The sequence below is a fragment of the Strigops habroptila genome, chromosome 1 (assembly GCF_004027225.2).
Source record: "Strigops habroptila isolate Jane chromosome 1, bStrHab1.2.pri, whole genome shotgun sequence".
NCBI classification, from domain to species: domain Eukaryota; kingdom Metazoa; phylum Chordata; class Aves; order Psittaciformes; family Psittacidae; genus Strigops; species Strigops habroptila.
The window spans coordinates 52760986-52779036 of NC_044277.2; the positions used below are offsets into that span (position 1 = coordinate 52760986).

Below are 18051 nucleotides of genomic sequence, written 5' to 3' on the forward strand. Positions count from 1 at the left end.
GGGGAGGAGGGAGGAAAGCTACCAGGAGACCGGCTGTTGAGAAGGTGTTAGCCGCCAGATGGCGATGTCTGCTCGGGTTCCCATGTACAGCTCGGTTCTGTGGCGGAGTATTTGGCGGCCTGTGTGTCTCTTGCTTACAATGTTGAAGCTATTAATTCTGATTGCTGGAAGATACGGTTGTTTACAACCGTACATAGGACCTTAAATAGGGCATTAAATAAGGCTGATCTCTATATATTGTTTTGATTTATCTTTGGGGGTCTTCAAGCTACTGTTTGGTGCTAAAAGTGATCCAGTAGCTGGGCATTTATTGAGAGAATTCATAATGCCTTGTCTCTGTCTAGCAAGCATGTGTCTTCTGGATGAAAGTACGTAGAGGTCTGATCCCGGGCTTTTTCTGTGGGTGGAATTGCAGAATTCAGCAGAGTTCATCTAGGAGATCTAATGCCTAACAACTCCAAGTGTAAACTTTTTCCCAGCTTTTCTTCCCCCCTACCTAACTTCCCCTCGACTTTTTCCATTTCTTTATTTGAAGACAGCACTGGCTTGCACAGCTTGCTTTCTCATTTTCCAATAGCCCATCTTGGAAGTGGCAGCAGACAAGGACTGATGTAGTTCCCATGGGAAAAGGATGTTGGGAGTCGTGTCTTCCTGCTTCAAAGGGATGATGACAGGCAGTTCCCATTAGTGGAAGACATGTAGGAATTAATTACTGTCTTTGGGTCTTGGTAGCGCCATAACTAGAGTTCATCGGATGGACTGATCATATGTCCTGGAGCAGACTTGTGAAGAAGGGTGGGAGAAGGTGCCAGATAAATAATTGGTCAGGCCAACATTGCTGTTTCCTTAGCTATTGAAGGTACTCATGGTTTCGTTTCTCACAGCCATGATTGTTTCTTCCTGATTCAGTGGTGGAGTGGGAATTTTGTTTCTTCATTTCCTTATTATTGTTTATTGCTGGCAGCAAATAGCAATTAAAAAAAATCCTATAGTGATTGCACTAGAGGAGAAGACTAGAAGGAAAAAATTCCTGACAAATACTTGTAGCAAGAGGGGAAAATGATGGAACACTAATGAAACTATAGAATTCAGAAAGAGCGGTGCTGGTTTTTATCGCCTAGTCTTCCCTGTTGTGTCAGGAGTGAGTAAATTACACCACATAGAATCTATTTATGCCTGAATACATATGCACCCACTGCTTTTTGTGGAAGGGAGGTCATTTCTTCACAGGCTGTGGCTACAGCATTCGGAGTACCTTGTAATTTAGGGCATGCTTCCTGCAAACCAAGCTCATCTTTCAGGGATCTCCTGAGTCACTCAGAAGTCCCTCAACTCCAAAGCCTGTGGTGGTGGTGATAGAAGTCTCACAGTCTGCATTTCACATCTTCTCTCTGTATGCAAGTTAGGCAGGGGTGAAACTGCACAGCACTGAGGAAAGATGCTTTTGTTATCCTGTGGCTTGCTCTCCCTTCTCAGTTCATTTCGGGTTTTAATTCCTGTTTAAGAAAAGTGTCCTTTCTGATCCCTCCCTGCTCCCTCTCCCAGGTTGTAGCCATTAAAGCAAGTGAGATGCAACAGTAGAGCAGTAATGCTGGTTGGTTTGCTTACATCTCATTTATGAAAAATACTTGGTTTCTGTTGAAGTACACCCTTTGTCATGACACAGCTGCTTTGACCGTGCTCTCCTTAAAAGCTACCACCATCATTACGCACTGGGCAATTCCAACCCCCATTTTATTCAGAGAACATGAAGATGTGCTGTGAAACCCAAAGCATCCCAGCTGTGCCCATCAGAGCTGTTTCTAGTGATTTGTTCTCAAGAAAAGATGTTTTCTTGTGTATGTAGTAAGAAATGAGCTTTTCTGTGCACAAATTACTCAAGAGAGGGATTTTTGGTTATCGCTTTCTGGGACATCTGTCATTTTTTCGTACAGGTATTAAGTCCACAGTGCAGAAAACTAACAAGTATAGGAGGCAAAGAAATCCTTAATTTTTCAGTTAGGCTTTTTTATTTCAATCAATAGTTTAACAAGTGCTTAAACTTCCCCAGCAGTTTAATCTGGAACATAGTTTAAGAGGAAAAATATTTTCTATAACTTTACAAAAATAAAAAGTTGTGGGTTTTTTTGTTTTTTTTTTTTAAATCCTGCACTTTAAGCAAGCACACTCCAACTCAAGCAAGACAGACATATCTTAAAATACGGACTTCTGTTCATAAAAATGACATTCTACCCCAGGGCAGCAGGCACAATATGTAAACGTTATAGGAACAGAGCAAGAATACTTGTTTATTTTTTTTTCCTGATCCTTTTTGTCTTATTTCTTAAATAGGAGCTGTTAAAACAATTTGCCCAACAACTTTTTCAGGTTACCATTCCTTCTGTCAGGTGGCTCCTTGAGTAGGATATAACTGAGCGAAAAACTTCCACCTGTCCTGGCAACACTAGTGGTTCTTGAAGATACCACCATTAATTGTTTCTTTATTGTTTTTAAAGCTTCTGCAATGGGACAAATCACTCAGTTTGTAGGTCTTCTGGTGCTAAACTACTTGCAGCTCAACTTCTTCAAAAGCCAGGCCTGCCAGCACATGAGGTCAGGCTGGAGAAATAAAATGAATGGAATATACTGCGTCATAGATGTGGACAGTGCTGTGCAGCAGTTTAGTGTGTGATGAAACCAGAGGATCAAGGAACCTTAGCTCCTAGTTCTGTGCCTGTAACCTAGGAGAAGCCTTGGAGAGAGCATGGGTTGGCAAATAAACTATACACTCTGAGGACTTCCATCTTTTTCCAACTTGACTTATATTGGCTAATAGAAAGAAAAAATATACAGGCACATGGAGGACAGCTGGTGCAGCATACACTAAGAACCCAGATCATAAAATTATGTTTCTGGGCAATGCTACAAATAAAGTAAATGAGGGCCCAGTCAGGTAAGAACTAGACAGTCCTTTCTCTTGAAACTGTTGTAATATTTCTGGCATTGGGCAATTTGCAGAGGAGCCACACGCACTAATAAACTGTAGATCTTTACTTTGATGAATGTAGAACATTGTGCTGCAGAGCAGTTCTGTTGCTCCATCCTGCATCACCAGCATGGGCAGATTTCAGCGGGGACTGAGTTGTGGTGGCACTTGCATAGAGAAGGAACAGTGACAACTGTTCTGACAACTCCTAGCCATTGATAGTTTTCCAGAGATAGGACCACCTAACATGGGAATGAATGGTTAACAATGGTGGAAGAAGCTTGTCTCGTGTAATTTAAGGAACATCACGCCACACCTATCCTCATGAATAAAAGCTAATATGAATTCAAGTCATATGCCACTCAGTCTCAAACAGAAGTCAGAAGCAAAGCTTGTATTTAAGGCACTTGTTTGACTGTAATAGCTCAGTAACTCAGCTGGAGATAAGCTGGTGTCAGTCTGCTGAATATACAACTCAAGTCTATAGCTAGAGAAAACCAAATTCCGTTCTGGTTCTTAGCTTCTCTTTCAGAGGTGTTGTGTTTCCTTTTTGACCCTCCAGTTAAAACTGTGCTTCTGATGCCTCCCTACCTACTCATCTAGAACTGACTCTTCAAGTAGGTTTGACTCTGTGGAGCAGACAACCACTGAGAAATGCTGATCAGAGCAGCTGTTGTTCATGAAGGGTCGATCCATCATGGTGCATCGGCTTTCAGCATCTTCCATCAGGCTGAAGGAGGATCTGATATCAGGTGGATGGTTGAACACTTCTTCCAGTGACTGCTGAGCCATTGTGAGCCTTGTTCCTGACTCTTAATGAGTTTTCTGTGACTTTTCATCTGTCTGAGGAAACAATGTCGAAGATGTGACCTGACCTGGCAGTGAGTCTATGATACTGTTCCTTCTCCCTCCTCCTGCTGTCTCAAAATTAGGTGAACCGATTTTGTTCCAACTCTGAGGAAATTTACATCCGAGGCTGATACCAAGTTGGAAAACTGTCAAGAAGGTATGGACTTTGAGGAGATGGGAAGTCTAAGCATAACCATTTATTGCTGAAATGTCTTTTTTCTGCTGCTTTGCTAGCAAGGTCCATGCTGTCACTGTGTTTTCAAAGAGCGCTTTTGCTATAGCAGACGGTATGGAGACTCACCTATGTAAAGCTGAAGGACCTTCATTCAAGACATACTTTTCCTATGATGTTGAAAATAACACATTAAAGGCTTTTTTTCTCACACAGTACTCGTATGAGAAGTTAGAAGTTGCTCATACTGATGAAGATTGCTCATACATTATGACCTTACTCCTTACATTTCTTACACAGCTTCCTGTTCCTCCTGTGAGCCAAAACACATGTGTATGTCAGTAAAAGCCACCACCCAAATGCCTCAAGGTTAAGACATACCCTCAGCTTGTTCCCCGTTAAAGCAGGGGAGCATGGTTCATCTATGAACTTGCATGTCCCTCCCCAGCATCCCTGTAGGCCCCCTTCAGATACTGGAAGGCTGCTATGAGGTCTCCACGCAGCCTTCTCTTCTCCAGGCTGAACAGCCCCAACTTTCTCCGCCTGTCTTCATACGGGAGGTGCTCCAGCCCCCTTATCATCCTCGTGGCCCTCCTCTGGACTCGCTCCAACAGCTCCATGTCCTTTTTATGTTGAGGACACCAGAACTGTACACAGTACTCCAAGTGAGGTCTCACGAGAGCAGAGTAGAGGGGCAGGATCACCTCCTTTGACCTGCTGGTCATGCTGCTTTTGATGCAGCCCAGCATACGTTGGCTTTCTGGGCTGCAAGCACATACTGCTGGCTCATGTTCAGTTTCTCATCAGCCAACACCCCCAAGTCCTTCTCTGCAGGGCTGCTCTGAATCTCTTCCCGCCCAACCTGTAGCTGTGCCTGGGATTGGTCCAACCCAGGTATCGGACCTTGCACTTGGCTTGGTTAAACTTCATAAGGTTGGCATCGGCCCACCTCACAAGCGTGTCAAGGTCCCTCTGGATGGCATCCCTTCCCTCCAGCGTATCAACCGATCCACACAGCTTGGTGTCATCGGCAAACTTGCTGAGGGCGCACTCAATCCCATTGTCCATGTCGCCAACAAAGATGTTGAACAGGACCGGTCCCAACACCGATCCCTGAGGGACGCCACTCATTACAGGTTTCCAACCGGACATTGAGCCATTTACCACAACTCTTCGCGTGCAGCCATCCAGCCAGTTCTTTATCCACTGAGTGGTCCATCCATCAAATTGATGTCTCTCCAATTTAGAGACAAGGATGTCATGCAGGACAGTGTCGAATGCTTTGCACAAGTCCAGGTAGATGACGTCAACTGCTCTGCCCCTGTCCATCAGTTCCGTGGCTCCATCATAGAAGGCCACCAAATTGGTCAGGCAGGATTTCCCCTTAGTGAAGCCATGTTGGCTGTCACCAACCACCTCGGTGTTTTTCATGTGCCTTAGCATGCTTTCCAGGAGAAACTGCTCCAAGATTTTGCCAGGCACAGAGATGAGACTGACTGGTCTGTAGTTCCCTGGGGGGTTATATTTCCCTTTTTCCAGTTGTTGGGAACTTCACCTGACTGCCATAATGGACAGTGGCTTAGCAACTTCATTCGCCAGCTCCTTCAGGACCTGCGGATGGATTTCATCAGGTCCCATGGACTTGTGCACGTTCAGGTTCCTAAGATGATCTTGAACCTGATCCTTTCCTCTCAGCCTTCTCCAAATCCAGAGTAGCCAGTTCTCCTGATAGCTTCCGGAGAGGGCCCACATTATCCCTAGTCTGTTCAGTCTGTCCCACAAGGAGTAAAGGGAGGATGTGGCTGTGTTTGTGCCACTCTTGCTCCTTCCTCTGGTAAGACTGGGCCAGTCTAAATAGGGTTGCATGTTACGACTCCACTCATTTTTTTACTTTGCCCACCTGACTGACAGCAAATCCAAGGCACAAACACCATGGGCAGAGCTTGTAAGGCCTCAGCAATGTGAAAACGTAAGTCGTCCCTGCAGCCTTGTATTGCAGCTTACCTGCACTGTGTGCATCCGACAGAAATGCTTCTGTCTGGCTTTAAGGCGGCTTGGTTGTAACTACTCACTAGAAACAAAGGGAGGTCTTGAAGCAATTACATAGCTAAGGAAATAGAAAAAGGAAATATTTAAACCACTGGTTATTTTTACAACTTAATGATTGTAAAAATAGCTTAAATTACTTGGACTATTTTTTTCATCAGAGGTATCAACTGTTTAGCACTATCTGAACAGAGGGCTGTTGCTTTGCTGTTTCTTTGTGTGTTACGAGCTGTGAGATAATGACAAGATAAATCTTTGTGTGTTTCCTCCTTATATACATATCTACATCAGAGCTGTGAAGTCAGAGAGGGAAGCTGCTATCACAGTACTGGCACAATACTGAGCCCTTCCCCAGAGCTATATTCTGATGAGAAACGGGGTGTTGGGGAGAAGAGTACCACAATGGTAAGATGGCAGAGACGGCTGAAGCAGGATCATAACGTTCACCCCAGCAGTTAAAAAAAATAATAAAAGGAGACCTCCTCCCTCCCCCCAGAATTCTGCAGTCCTAAAGTGCAATTACTTTTGTGCAGTCATGTCAGGCCAGGGATCAGACTGGATGAAGTTCAAAGCACAAACATCAAACGAGTGCCGTTCGAGATTCGAGGAGGAGGGGGGAAGTAAGGAAAAGAACAACAGTTCTCAGGCATTCAAGTGCATCAAGAAAATAAATGTTCCTTTCTTTCAGAAGAAAAACAACCCTCAGTCTGGTGGAATCCTGGCTTTGTAGTCATGAAAAATAAGGGTTTTTTCCACTTCTAGCTGAGAATGTCCCAATATGACACAGTACAAATAAACACCAAAGCAAGAGCTGAGGTGCCGGGATATTTTTGTGGTGCCCTGCTGCTATACAGCCTTATTTTATTCTCCTCTGGTGACTCTTCAGATCTGGGTACAGAAGAAGCACACTGAATTAAAGGCATCTGGTAGGAAGTGGCTCTTTTCTCTGGTCGGTCTGGGCTGGACCCGTCGCTTGGTCTCTGGCCGTTGTACAGCAAGTACCTGCCCCGGGCATCCTGCTCCATTTTGAAGATCTCGTACTCGGTGTGAGGTAGGCGGATACCGAGCGCGATGCAGCCGTTCGTGTGGGTGACATCCTGCTGAACCCCAACTTGCCAGGACCCCTGTGCTCCGCATTCATTCCCATTGAAGACATTGAGCAGCGAGGCTGTGGATATATCCATGGGAGTGACCTTCATGTGATTCACTGCGAGAGAGGAAGAGAGGAGCTATTAGCAGAGGGATGAAAACAAAAGCAAAGACAGCAGGCGGGTTGGAGTGTACCTGCAAAATCAGAATTGTCTCTCCCTGTTCATTTTAAATCAAATTTTCATACTGCAGGTGTTGCTAGCAGATCTATTTGCATCATCTGTCTTTGATGCAATTGCTTCTCGCACAGAACACACACACACCCCAATGCAGTTGAAGAAAACCTGATGGCTGCATATCTCAGTCAGAGATTAAGCAGAGCTTTTCATAAATTCCAGACAATCCTTTACAGATAAAAGCCTGGTTTGTTGTATTAGGAGATAGGTAAAAGAGGAAACAATAAAACTTTAATCATGTTTTATTACCATCTCTGTTAACCTGTAAGTAGGGCTTTTTATCATGTATTTTTCATAATTTTTTAATATCTGTTACGCCGTAAAGCTAATGAAATAATTGGTTCCAGTTGGAAGATTTGGAAAGTACCACAGCTGCACTATCTTCCTATATTACTTGTCCTTTTTTGCATGAACTATAAAATATAGCTGAACTACAGAGAGATGCTTTTTCTCATATCTCAACAATGGCTGCAGCTTGCAGTATCAAATGTAGAAGTGCTGCAGCTTCTGCAATTCTAACCTGCCTGTATTTCTAAAGAGCTTAAGACACAAAGTTTTATTTTTCAGCCCAGTTTAAAAGTTTGGGGAAAATCAAACTGAATGAGCCTATAGAAGCTGGATAGATTTTTTTCCTGGTGTGCATTTGACACTGCATCAAGAAAAGGGGATCTGAATGGATCAGTGCTGAACAAAACAGGAGGAAATAATGAGCCATCATGCCTCCCAGCACACTAAAATCCCAATTCTCTTGCTGTCATTTTATAGTAAGGCTTGTTGGGAGTTTTATTCTGAGGTTTTATAAACAGACATTTGACGCAATGACTCTACAGTTCACATTATTTGCCCTGACTGGTGTAAAAGGTAATTTATAGAAACTGAATCTAAAAGTTTTAGCAAAACCAAGTTAGTCACCTTGACCCATAATGTAAGTTGGCATATCATCAACCAGAAAGTCAAGAAAAAACTGGACTTCTCTCCAGGGGGTGAGCTGGGACATGCTGCATGCAGCTCTAAAGAGCAGATGTTCTGACAGGCAAGGGCATCTCCTGCCTCCTATGAAAATCCCAGATTAGTAAATTGTTTTTTATAGATAGATGCTTTCCTAAATTGGAGCCATGCAATTATGCTTCTCACATGGTAACTGAAAGAAGGAGGAAAAAGACCACAGAGTGCTTGGGGCTTTCAGAAGCTCTGCTGGGGCTGGTGCCATGGCAGAACATTGTGTTTTGGAGATGTTTGTTTGTGTGAGTGGTTAAAGCCACTGCGCTCTTTCTAAGCAGAGCGCTATGGGGCTGTTTACACAGGAAGGCTTCTCAGCCGCAGTGACCCGGATAGCGTCACCGCTGTGTGCTGCTTCCCAAAGTACTTGAGGGGTTTCGGTTAGATACATCTCATCTTCACTGTGGTGGGATTAATCAGCGGTCTTTAGGGACATCCTTACTTCCTCTAGGGCTCCTTGGAAGCTGATGAAGACGCATGCTGTTACATGTCTTTGGCAGAAAATTATTTATACCACCTCAGACCTGAAATGCCTTCTGAAGGTGCTTTCTTCTCTCTCCTGAGGGGAGCCCTAAGACACAGATCTAATCTTAGACGCCTGCTTAGATGCTTGAAATCTGGCCACTGGACTCCAACACTTAGTGATGTGAAATCTTATTTTCTTGTGCTGTACTTAAAGATCTCTCCCTCAAATGAGAATTGCTTCAGTGGTGTGAAATGCCGTGCAGCTGTGTAGTTTGGCTGGCATTGACACATTGCCAGTGAGCTTCCCAAGAAATGACTAACCCCTGAAAACGACACAATGAAATAATCACCAACCAAACTGTTACAAGTGAACTCTGCTCTGATCCATAACTATTTGACCAGCTCTGCCCCCATTTAACAAGACACTCTACCTTTGAACACAAACTCTGTGCCACCCATGACTTTGGATGAGTGCACTCCCCGGCTGTAGCGTCCTTTAGCATAGATGGTGAAGGTGGGGTGCTTGCAGATGGGGTCGGAGTAGTGGTAGTAGTGACCTTCCCAGGTGTTGTTGTTGTCATGGAAGATGAAGTGCCGAGTGAGGAAGAGGACTTCTGGTCGCACCTCGCAGCGCTGGCTCACCCACTCTCCATGTAGCCCTATGGTCAGATCTGCCTTGGGGGGTAAGATGGGAGGATGGTGCTCATCCGAACGGTAGATGATTCTGCATGCGATGCACGTGCGGTCATGGTTCTGAAACGAAGCAGAGAGAAACCCTCGTTAGGCATTATCCGCGATACAGGGCAATGAATAAGGCCATCCGTTTTGTGCTGAAGTGACACCAACTGCACATTTTAAAGAATACATTGTCATTCATTATCCAGTTAGTGTTCTCCTGTTAGTCTCACCCTTCAAACCACTTGAAACATGGCACCATTTGGTTTTGTATATATAAGGCTGCACAACAGGAGAGCAGTTAAGAGATTAATTCCCTCATCTGCATTTATCTGAACATTTTAGTTCAGCTTTTTATAGGATCTAGAAAAGGCTGACTTTATCCTTCAAATAGTGTGAGAAGCTGGCAGATGTTAATTTACTATGGTAGGGACTTGGCAACACTTCTGTTAGAAATGAATGCATTTGCTCTTATTTTGCATCTGCTTTCCTTTTAGTTCCTTTTGTAGATAGACAACAGTGTCCTAAGGACATTTTTCCTCACATCCATCTTGTTCAAAGTGCGGGGTGTTTTCATGAGGTGCAATTCAGAGTGCACTGGGTTAAGAGCAGAAGCTCCCTATGAAGCCACGGGGGCGGGAAATTTATACAAATATGTTTAATTTGCACCCGTTTCCAGTCCTCTTTTCTGAGATTTCTCTGAGGTCTCTCTGTAATGTAAATGCTCATATTCATCGCTCATACTTTAAAGTCCATGTGAGCTGCTATGGAGTCAGCATTTCTCCACTCACTGCCTTCAGCTCATGGCGCACTTCAGGGGTGACATTTACACAACCTTCGCTAGTGCCCTGAGTTTCTCCAGTAATGTGACTGTAGCTGTCTTCAGAGAATCAACATAAAACTCCCATGGTATATCCCTCTCACACACATTAAACAGGGTTTATATTTGCCCCATCCCAGACCAGATAGACACCAAAAGTCAGTGAGATCCATGCAAAGTCTGCTGTTCTGCATTCCTGCGATTTAGAATAATGGTCTATGTGCAAAATAATTATGAATGATGTAGCTCAGGTTGATCTGAACTAGTGCTGGCCAACAGCCCCTCTCTGAGGAGGAAGGAGGTTGGACTTGGTGACCTTCAGAGGGTCTTTCCACCCCAAAACATGTGGTCTTTAGTGAACCACATGTCAGCATGCTATTGAAGTGGATGCAGTTCTTTCTCACTGTGGAGTTTATTAACCAATTTTAAGATACTTCTTTTTTTTCAGGTAAATTCTGCAAGCAGGTGCAAGGGCCATTAGTATCTCAGTGAAAATACAAAGAACACTTAATCGAGTAATTTAACTGCAGCTGGTGAAGTTAGCACAGTTGTGCCGTAGTAATAGCAGAGGCTGGTGCAAAACTCCTGGCTCTCCTGAACATTGAAAGCACAGATAATGCATAAGGACTGTGAAACTGAGCCATTTTCTGAGATTGCAAATTTCAGGTTGGATTTTCTGATGGTCAAGAGCGGAACCAAGATCCAGTTATGTTTCGTATTATGATGTATGTTTCTTGTGTGGCCCTCCTGTGTAACTTAACCTCATTTCATAGAAACACAGACAATTACAGCTTTTCTGTTTAAGACAGGGCTGGTAGGCGGCTAAATAAAGACACTGAACTGTCAGAAAGCAGACAGAAATTTCAGGGGCCTGGATTTAAAATAAAATAAAATAAAATAAAATAAAATAAAATAAAATAAAATACCCAACAAACTACCTAACAGTTACTAATACTAACATTAATATTCTAATAGTGTGTAGCTCTATTCCTAGAACAAACCTTCCAATACAATCTGATAGAATCCCAGTGTCCACCTTCCTCTTGCCTACAATAAAATCTCAGCAGGTTTCCTCTGCAAGGTTGTTTGGGAGTTACAGAACCAGTCTGTTGAATCCCTAGCTGTCTTCAGCAGATGTCAGTCTTTTTCTCTGGAAAGCAGTCTGGTTTACTGGTTCGTGGCTCAGGGTTGTTGGGGGGCAGATGACTTATAAATGACTAGGAAATGAATTGGTGCTGGGGAAAGGTGGAGACTACCTTGGCACACGTCGGGCAGCAGCAGAGCTGCCCTGTTTCCATTGAGCTCCAAGGAGGATGCCAGAAGCTGAGCGCTGCTGGTGCGCAAGGGAACTGTTGGATGTGGTGTGCGATTCTGTTCACTGCCAACCAAAGCACCAAGGAAACACACATTTTTGAACTGTTATAGAAATAACACTTTCTCTTCTTGGGAATCAGTATCTAAAAAGATGCCTCTGCTGCCTTGCACGGACACCTGCAGTGATCCAGGCCAAGGGGTTGCTCTGGGGAAGATGCTGGTGTCTATCAAGCACTCATTTCTCCAGAGTGGCTGTTCTGCCACAGGGCAGACTGGTGTCACTGCTTCCTAACACTTTAAGGGCTAATAAACTGCCCTGATGACAGGAACTTTATTGCTGTGATTGCCCCACTCACATAAAGTGAAGTAAGAAAGTGAGGAAAAGACAGTGTTGTAAAACTAAACATAGCTTATAAAAGCTGAATTGGTCAATAGAAGAAGACAATTTCTGATACAGTCCCTTCTCTATTGAAGTTGAGAGCTCTTATCAGCTCCCAGAGGAGACCCTGGCAGCGCAATATTTGGTTTGGTTTATACTCCCATTTTCCCCTCAGGAGCCCATCCTCCACAATCAGTTTGTGAGCCAAAAGCAATTGAACCTGGGAACCAGTGTTTTTTGTTGCCCTTGTTCAAAATCTGAAAAAAACCAATCTGGAAACCCAGCCTGTTGTCTTCTTGGTCACCCTTGGCTGTTTGTGGGATTCCTCTGTTGTTTCTCAGGTCTAGTGAATGGACAAGAAGGAGATGTGTAATCAATCCTATTTGCAGCAACATTTTTTTTTTTTTTTTACTTTCTTGACCAGGAAGGACTATCAAGCATAAATGTTCTCTTTGCTGTTCTTCTAGCAGTGATCTTAGGTTTCACCTCTCCTCTACAATGTTAAAAAAAATGGGTATGATGAGTCAAGGCTCTGATGCTGGGCTGGAAGTATTACCATAGTTTGACATCTTCTCCATCATACTGGAAGTGAGTGTAGAAGGTGTAGACTGGCAACACTTGCAGCTGCTTAGTCCCTTGGCTGTGGCCAGCAGCAGACTAGGCAGAACGTCCATGGAACTCCATGGTGGAAAAAAATTCATACCTACAAGCAGCCCATTTCTCCTTATCAGGGGTGGGTTCACGTCTTAAGGCAAAAGGAAGAGTTCCCAAAACTTACGAAAGTCATGCAGTGTGACTACAATGTCTGTCATTACACTATGAGTGGAGGTGACTCCTTGGGCCAACTCAAGGAAGGCCCAGGTTAACTCAGTGCTAAACTTCACTTTGATTTCTGTGAGTTTTCTGTAGCTCACCTGGCTCTTTGATCTCTGCAGTGCTGAACTGCTGTAACTCTGTGCAGCTCTTCTAATTCCAAAGGCTTTGCACCAGCTCAGAAGGTCTGTCCAGTTGCGCTGCTGCCTACCTTCTAGCTACTGACGTTGTGCCTGGATGGAGGGACTGAGGTGAATGGGCACATTTTGCAATGAAAAGGGAGTGGGACAGGGAGAGGTTGGTGTGGTGAGGATGGGAGCAGAAGTATCCCTTTCACAACAGTGAGACATGAGGCAGGCTCAGGCACCTCATACAGCCTCAACGCATCGCTCCCTGAGACAAGCGCTTGTATCTAAGCCCACATAAATGTTTGGGGTTTTTTCCTGTGATACTATCTTTCACAGAGTTATGAACTTCTTAGTGGAAGAATATGCCACGTGTGAACTCCCTCAGTACAATTCTGTCCAAGTAATGGATGATGGAAAGATCTAGCTTTGTTATGAGGCAATTTGACTTAATTATGGAGTAATTTACGTTTAACAATTGAGTGTATTTTTCACTGTTGCTTTTTCAGGTCAGCTGCTCTTGGCTCTTAATTACACTAGCTGAGGCTTTGCAAATCACTCCCTTTCCATGTGTCTCACGGAAAGATTATTTTCTAAAAACAGAGTTCAAAGAAAATAGGGAACACAGGCAGAGGACATTCGTGTCCAAACACGATTAAGTACTCTCTAATAAAAAGCTCATTTGGGCATGACATAAACTAAAAAGCAATAAAATGAGCAGTGGACAGGATGAACATCTGTTTTATGTTCTGATTATCTTAGGTGTACAATGCAATACTTTTAATCGTGGGGCCTGACTAGAAGGACCAGTCCCTGAAATGGTTGCTGCCTAATAACTGGAAGATCCCTTCCCATACAGGATGCCTCCCTGCAGCTCTGCAGTGCCAAACCCATGGTGCCCCAACTCCTCACTCTCCCAGGTGTTTCTTTAAAGCAAATTATCAATTAATCCATGAGGCCATGTGGCCTGAAACAAGCTTGAATCTTTGGCTGGAAACACAGTTCTTGTATTGGGGAGAAACCAGTTTGTGATCTGAGAATTTCCACAAAAACATTTTTCCTTATCCCTCCCTCCTGCTGTCTCAGCTGAAGTGGTAACAAGGCCAGAGAGCTCTGGAAGCCAAGCAGGGAGGTTTCTAATAAAAAAAGGCAAACAAGGATGAGGTTCCTTGATCTTTTTCCCAATTGTTGTGGATAGTCAGAAACATAAACCCTCTCAGCATCATTTAATTTTCTCTTAAATTCCACGGGGTTCGTTGGCTGCCTAGGGCTAATTTGCTTCTAATCATTTCATAGTGGTTTTTTTATGGCCCAGGCCAAAGAAACTATCACACAATTGCTCTCTGAGCAATGGTGAAATAAGCTTTGAGTAACAGCTAGAAAGATCTTTTTGGAAGGTGTTCTAGTTTTCTTTGAACACCTTTACATTTCAATGCCGTTGACATCTGTGTATGTACCTATATAAGAATAAGACATCAACGGACCAAACCCTTTTCAAAATGTACAGAAAATCTACCTTTTCCTTGTGGTTCAAGCAGAAGCTGAAATAAATGCTTAGTATTGAAGAAAAGACCTGCAGGATGTACTGTAAGCTGTATTTAGGGACAAAACAAACAAGCACTAATAGTAAGGAGTAATACAGTTATTTTCCAACTGAACACTTTGTTCAAAACATATTTCTTTATCAATCTATTTATTCTTTATATCTTGAAAATGTGTCTGTATTTCAATCTGAAAACTTAAAGCACTATTTGTCTGAAACAGCTCAAATTGTAACTCAACCTTTCTCCTGTAGAATTACAACAGATGACTATTCTGATATTTGGATACTTAATGGAAAATTAACATAATCTCAACTAGAAATTACTGTTTTTTAATGGAAGATTCATTGCTCAGACTACTTATGAGAGATGCAGTGTGTTCTTAGCAGAACAAAGTGAAAAATTAATGCGATAGTCTTCATTAGATTCTTCTTTTAAAAAGGACATTTTAATGGAGAATTTTGACCATTTTCTGACAGGCTCCCTCTGTCATCTTTTATAGTTGCAAACAGTTGGTATTTTACCAGACCAGACACATTAAGACAAAAGCATAGAAGGTAGAGATGTGCAGTAAGGTCCTAAACCATCCAAAGATAGGGCAACTGCTGTTATAGGAAGCCTGGTGTTGGGGCAGATGTGGGACTGCTGCTGTTCAGAGCTGACCCAGGCTAAGGAGAAGCAGCGGACAATTCTGAGAAGCAGTGAACCCAATTAGCTTTCTCAGTAGCAGTTTGCTTTACACCCGCAAGGTCTTTAAATTTGCATGGAATTACACAGGAGTTTCCTGAATCAATTTGGGAAATCGTCTCTCCTTCTCTTTTTACCTGGAGCCACTGCATGGTGGACATATCCTTCCCATACCATAACCTGGTTAAAAGATTCAGGTAACAGGTCTGCCTCAGTACGATGGAAAAGCACATACTCTTCACAATCAGCTGGGCTGCCTTTGGACTTCTCCTTGTTCTCCTCTTCCCTCGCAGCAATGCCAGTGTCAAACCCAACCTGAAACCCTGGGCAGAGCAGTGGCTTCTTTCTGTAATACCTCCCCTGGGGCTCAGGCCTTTCAACTTTCACCTTTTACTCAAACCAAGATATTCAACGTGGCTATTCTAAATACACCCTTCCCTCCCTGGTCTCTCCTGAAGGGCTGCTGCCACCCCCCCCCCCGCTCACTTACGGTAAGACCATACTGAAGTCACTTACTTCAAATTTCTGTAGCAATATCCTGCCTTTGTCAAGTCATGTATTGACATTAATAATATTTCTACAACACTACTTGTGCTGTCTGAGCCCCCATGTCTGTGCTGGTGGCTGTAGCATGGGAAGCTTGATGGAAATATCCAGGTTCTCACATTTGGCCAGCCCTGATTTGCACTGATTGCCAGTGCATGGCAAGAAGCAGGTCTCATTCATGGTTGGAAAAAGAGGACAGGTTGCATCTATATGGTATCATGAGAAGCAAGGGCTAGCAAAAGCCCCAGCACACCCCAATGCCCTTCTGCACCCTCCCATCACTGGGGAAGAGGCTCCTGACCAGGCTGCGGAGCCCACGCAAGGCAGCCTAGGCTTTAGTTGTTCACAAGTTCGGGTTGTTCTTGCATTGGGGGCTTTCCTTTTAGGGTGGATCCTGTGGCCAGCTTATCTGACATTGACTATGCAATGTTACCAAATGGGCCATGTAGCACTGACTGGGTCTGGTATGTTGCACCCAGTATATCCTTTTTGCAGGAAGATGTGTGGTGAGGGACCAGGCATGGATTTTCCTCAAGCATGTGCTCAGGACTGAACTGTGTGTGCAGTGTAGACCTAACTGGTGGTCTGGGATCTTGCAGGGTCTAACAGTCACAAAAGCTGGGGTAGGAAACCCCTGCTGTGTGAATGTATGGATTACCATGAGGGAAAGGACTGAAGAGGAGGGGAAAAAAAAGCCACGCTTAGTAATGCTCTCTCACACCCACCTGAATATCATGTGTCACGGGCAGGGCTAGATGCGACTGGAACAAGGCATGCCTGGTCAGGATGCTTTAAACCTCACCACCCAAGAAAAACAGGTGCCAGGCTTTAGCGCTAGAAATTGAGTGCTCCCAGGATGAGTACAGATGGAAACCCTCGGGAGAACCAATTCAAATCACGGAAATGCTTCCAACTCATCAAAACAAGTTAGATAGCTTTGCCTCACAGTGCCAAGGAGCCGAGTCCACAGAAAGGACACTTTTATCACTCAGTATCAAGCTCCGCTCCTCCACTGCTCTAGATAACTGCAGACCAAGACAACAGTTTAACAAATGGCTACAATCTCTCTCCACCACAAAAGTGATAATTTGCAGGCTTTCCATGACCTCATATAAAGCTGAGCTGGCTAATGTGCATTAGGCTGGCTCTGGGGAGTTGACGAGCACGGCTTGACACAGTTATAATTCAGCCTGCCAAATGGAATGAAGACTAACAAAGATTTAAAACTTTAATTAAAAATCTTGAAGCAAGTGAACTGCTGGAGAGAGCTGTAACTCCTTTGCAGGGCTGTCAGTTTGGGATTTCTTTTGGTGGGGAACAGAGGTGCTGCAAGCAAGAAGGAGGGTGGAGATATGCTCAGATTTATCTGCAAGTGCGTACCATATATTTTAAGATATCGAGGAATGGTTTTTATTAACCGCTCTCATGAAGGGGAAGATAGTGAAGGAATCTGAAGGCACTACCATTAGACAACAATTCTGTTGCACAAGCCTGCATAAAACAGAAATAATCACAACCAACATGAAACACCAAAGTCTTTTGTTTGTTCTTTTCTGATATAAACTACTTTAGCCTCGGCAAAAGGCAAGAACAAAGAGAAAAATGGCCTTTTTCTCAGATGAATGTGCTTGCATGTCATCTTTCCCACTAAACTGATAGTAATTGATGATGACATGAATATTTCGGGAAGGATCAAACAAGAAAAAATCGTGGAAAACCCGAAGGGACAGTTTGAATGTCCATTTTCAGGAACAGAGTATTCCAAACTAACGCTGCCTTATGTGTTCATTATGTCTTCAAAATCAACCTCTGAACCATGTAGCAATGTTACCAGCGAGTCCTCCCTCCGCTCTTACAAAGGATGAAGCAATTGTGGTTAGATGCCAGCAATAAGGAAGGTGTTAGTAGGCTAAATACATATGTTGAGTTGATCTGAAGGCCCGTGTTTTCTTTTGCTATGCTAAAGAGTTAATTTCGATCCCTGGTACTGTATTTGTGTTGGGGCAGGCTTTCACTGCAGTTGCAGTGGTAGTTAAATCAACAAAGGCGAATAGGGTTTTAAAAGCAACACAGCTTTCAAAGGTTCACACAGAGAAGCAACCTTTTGCTCTAGCCCTCGCCTAGCACTGATGCTGGAGTAGGCGGTAGATGCAGGGTGGCACCTTCAGAGGAGCACTCTTCTGTAAGGCCACAGCCAACAGCGCTGCCGAGTCCCACAAGGACCAGCCTCAACTAGAAGTTGTTTGCTTCTCTCATCTCTGGAGGGCATCACACGTGCTGTTATTGCTCATAAACCTGGAATTAACCTATTTGAGCATTCTTTCGAATAT

General features: G+C 43.8%; 1 protein-coding gene across 1 annotated transcript in view; it reads right to left on the minus strand.

Moving 5' to 3' along the window:
• Window positions 1-1991: 1991 nt before the first annotated feature.
• Window positions 1992-18051, minus strand: part of APCDD1 (APC down-regulated 1) — a 32478-nt gene continuing 16418 nt past the window's right edge. Inside the window, exons 4-5 of the mRNA XM_030470895.1 lie at window positions 9253-9574; window positions 1992-7239 (exon numbers count right to left, since the gene is read on the minus strand). Coding sequence (XP_030326755.1) covers window positions 6791-7239; window positions 9253-9574 — 771 coding nt within the window. The 3' untranslated portion in view covers window positions 1992-6790. The remainder of the gene's footprint in view (window positions 7240-9252; window positions 9575-18051) is intronic.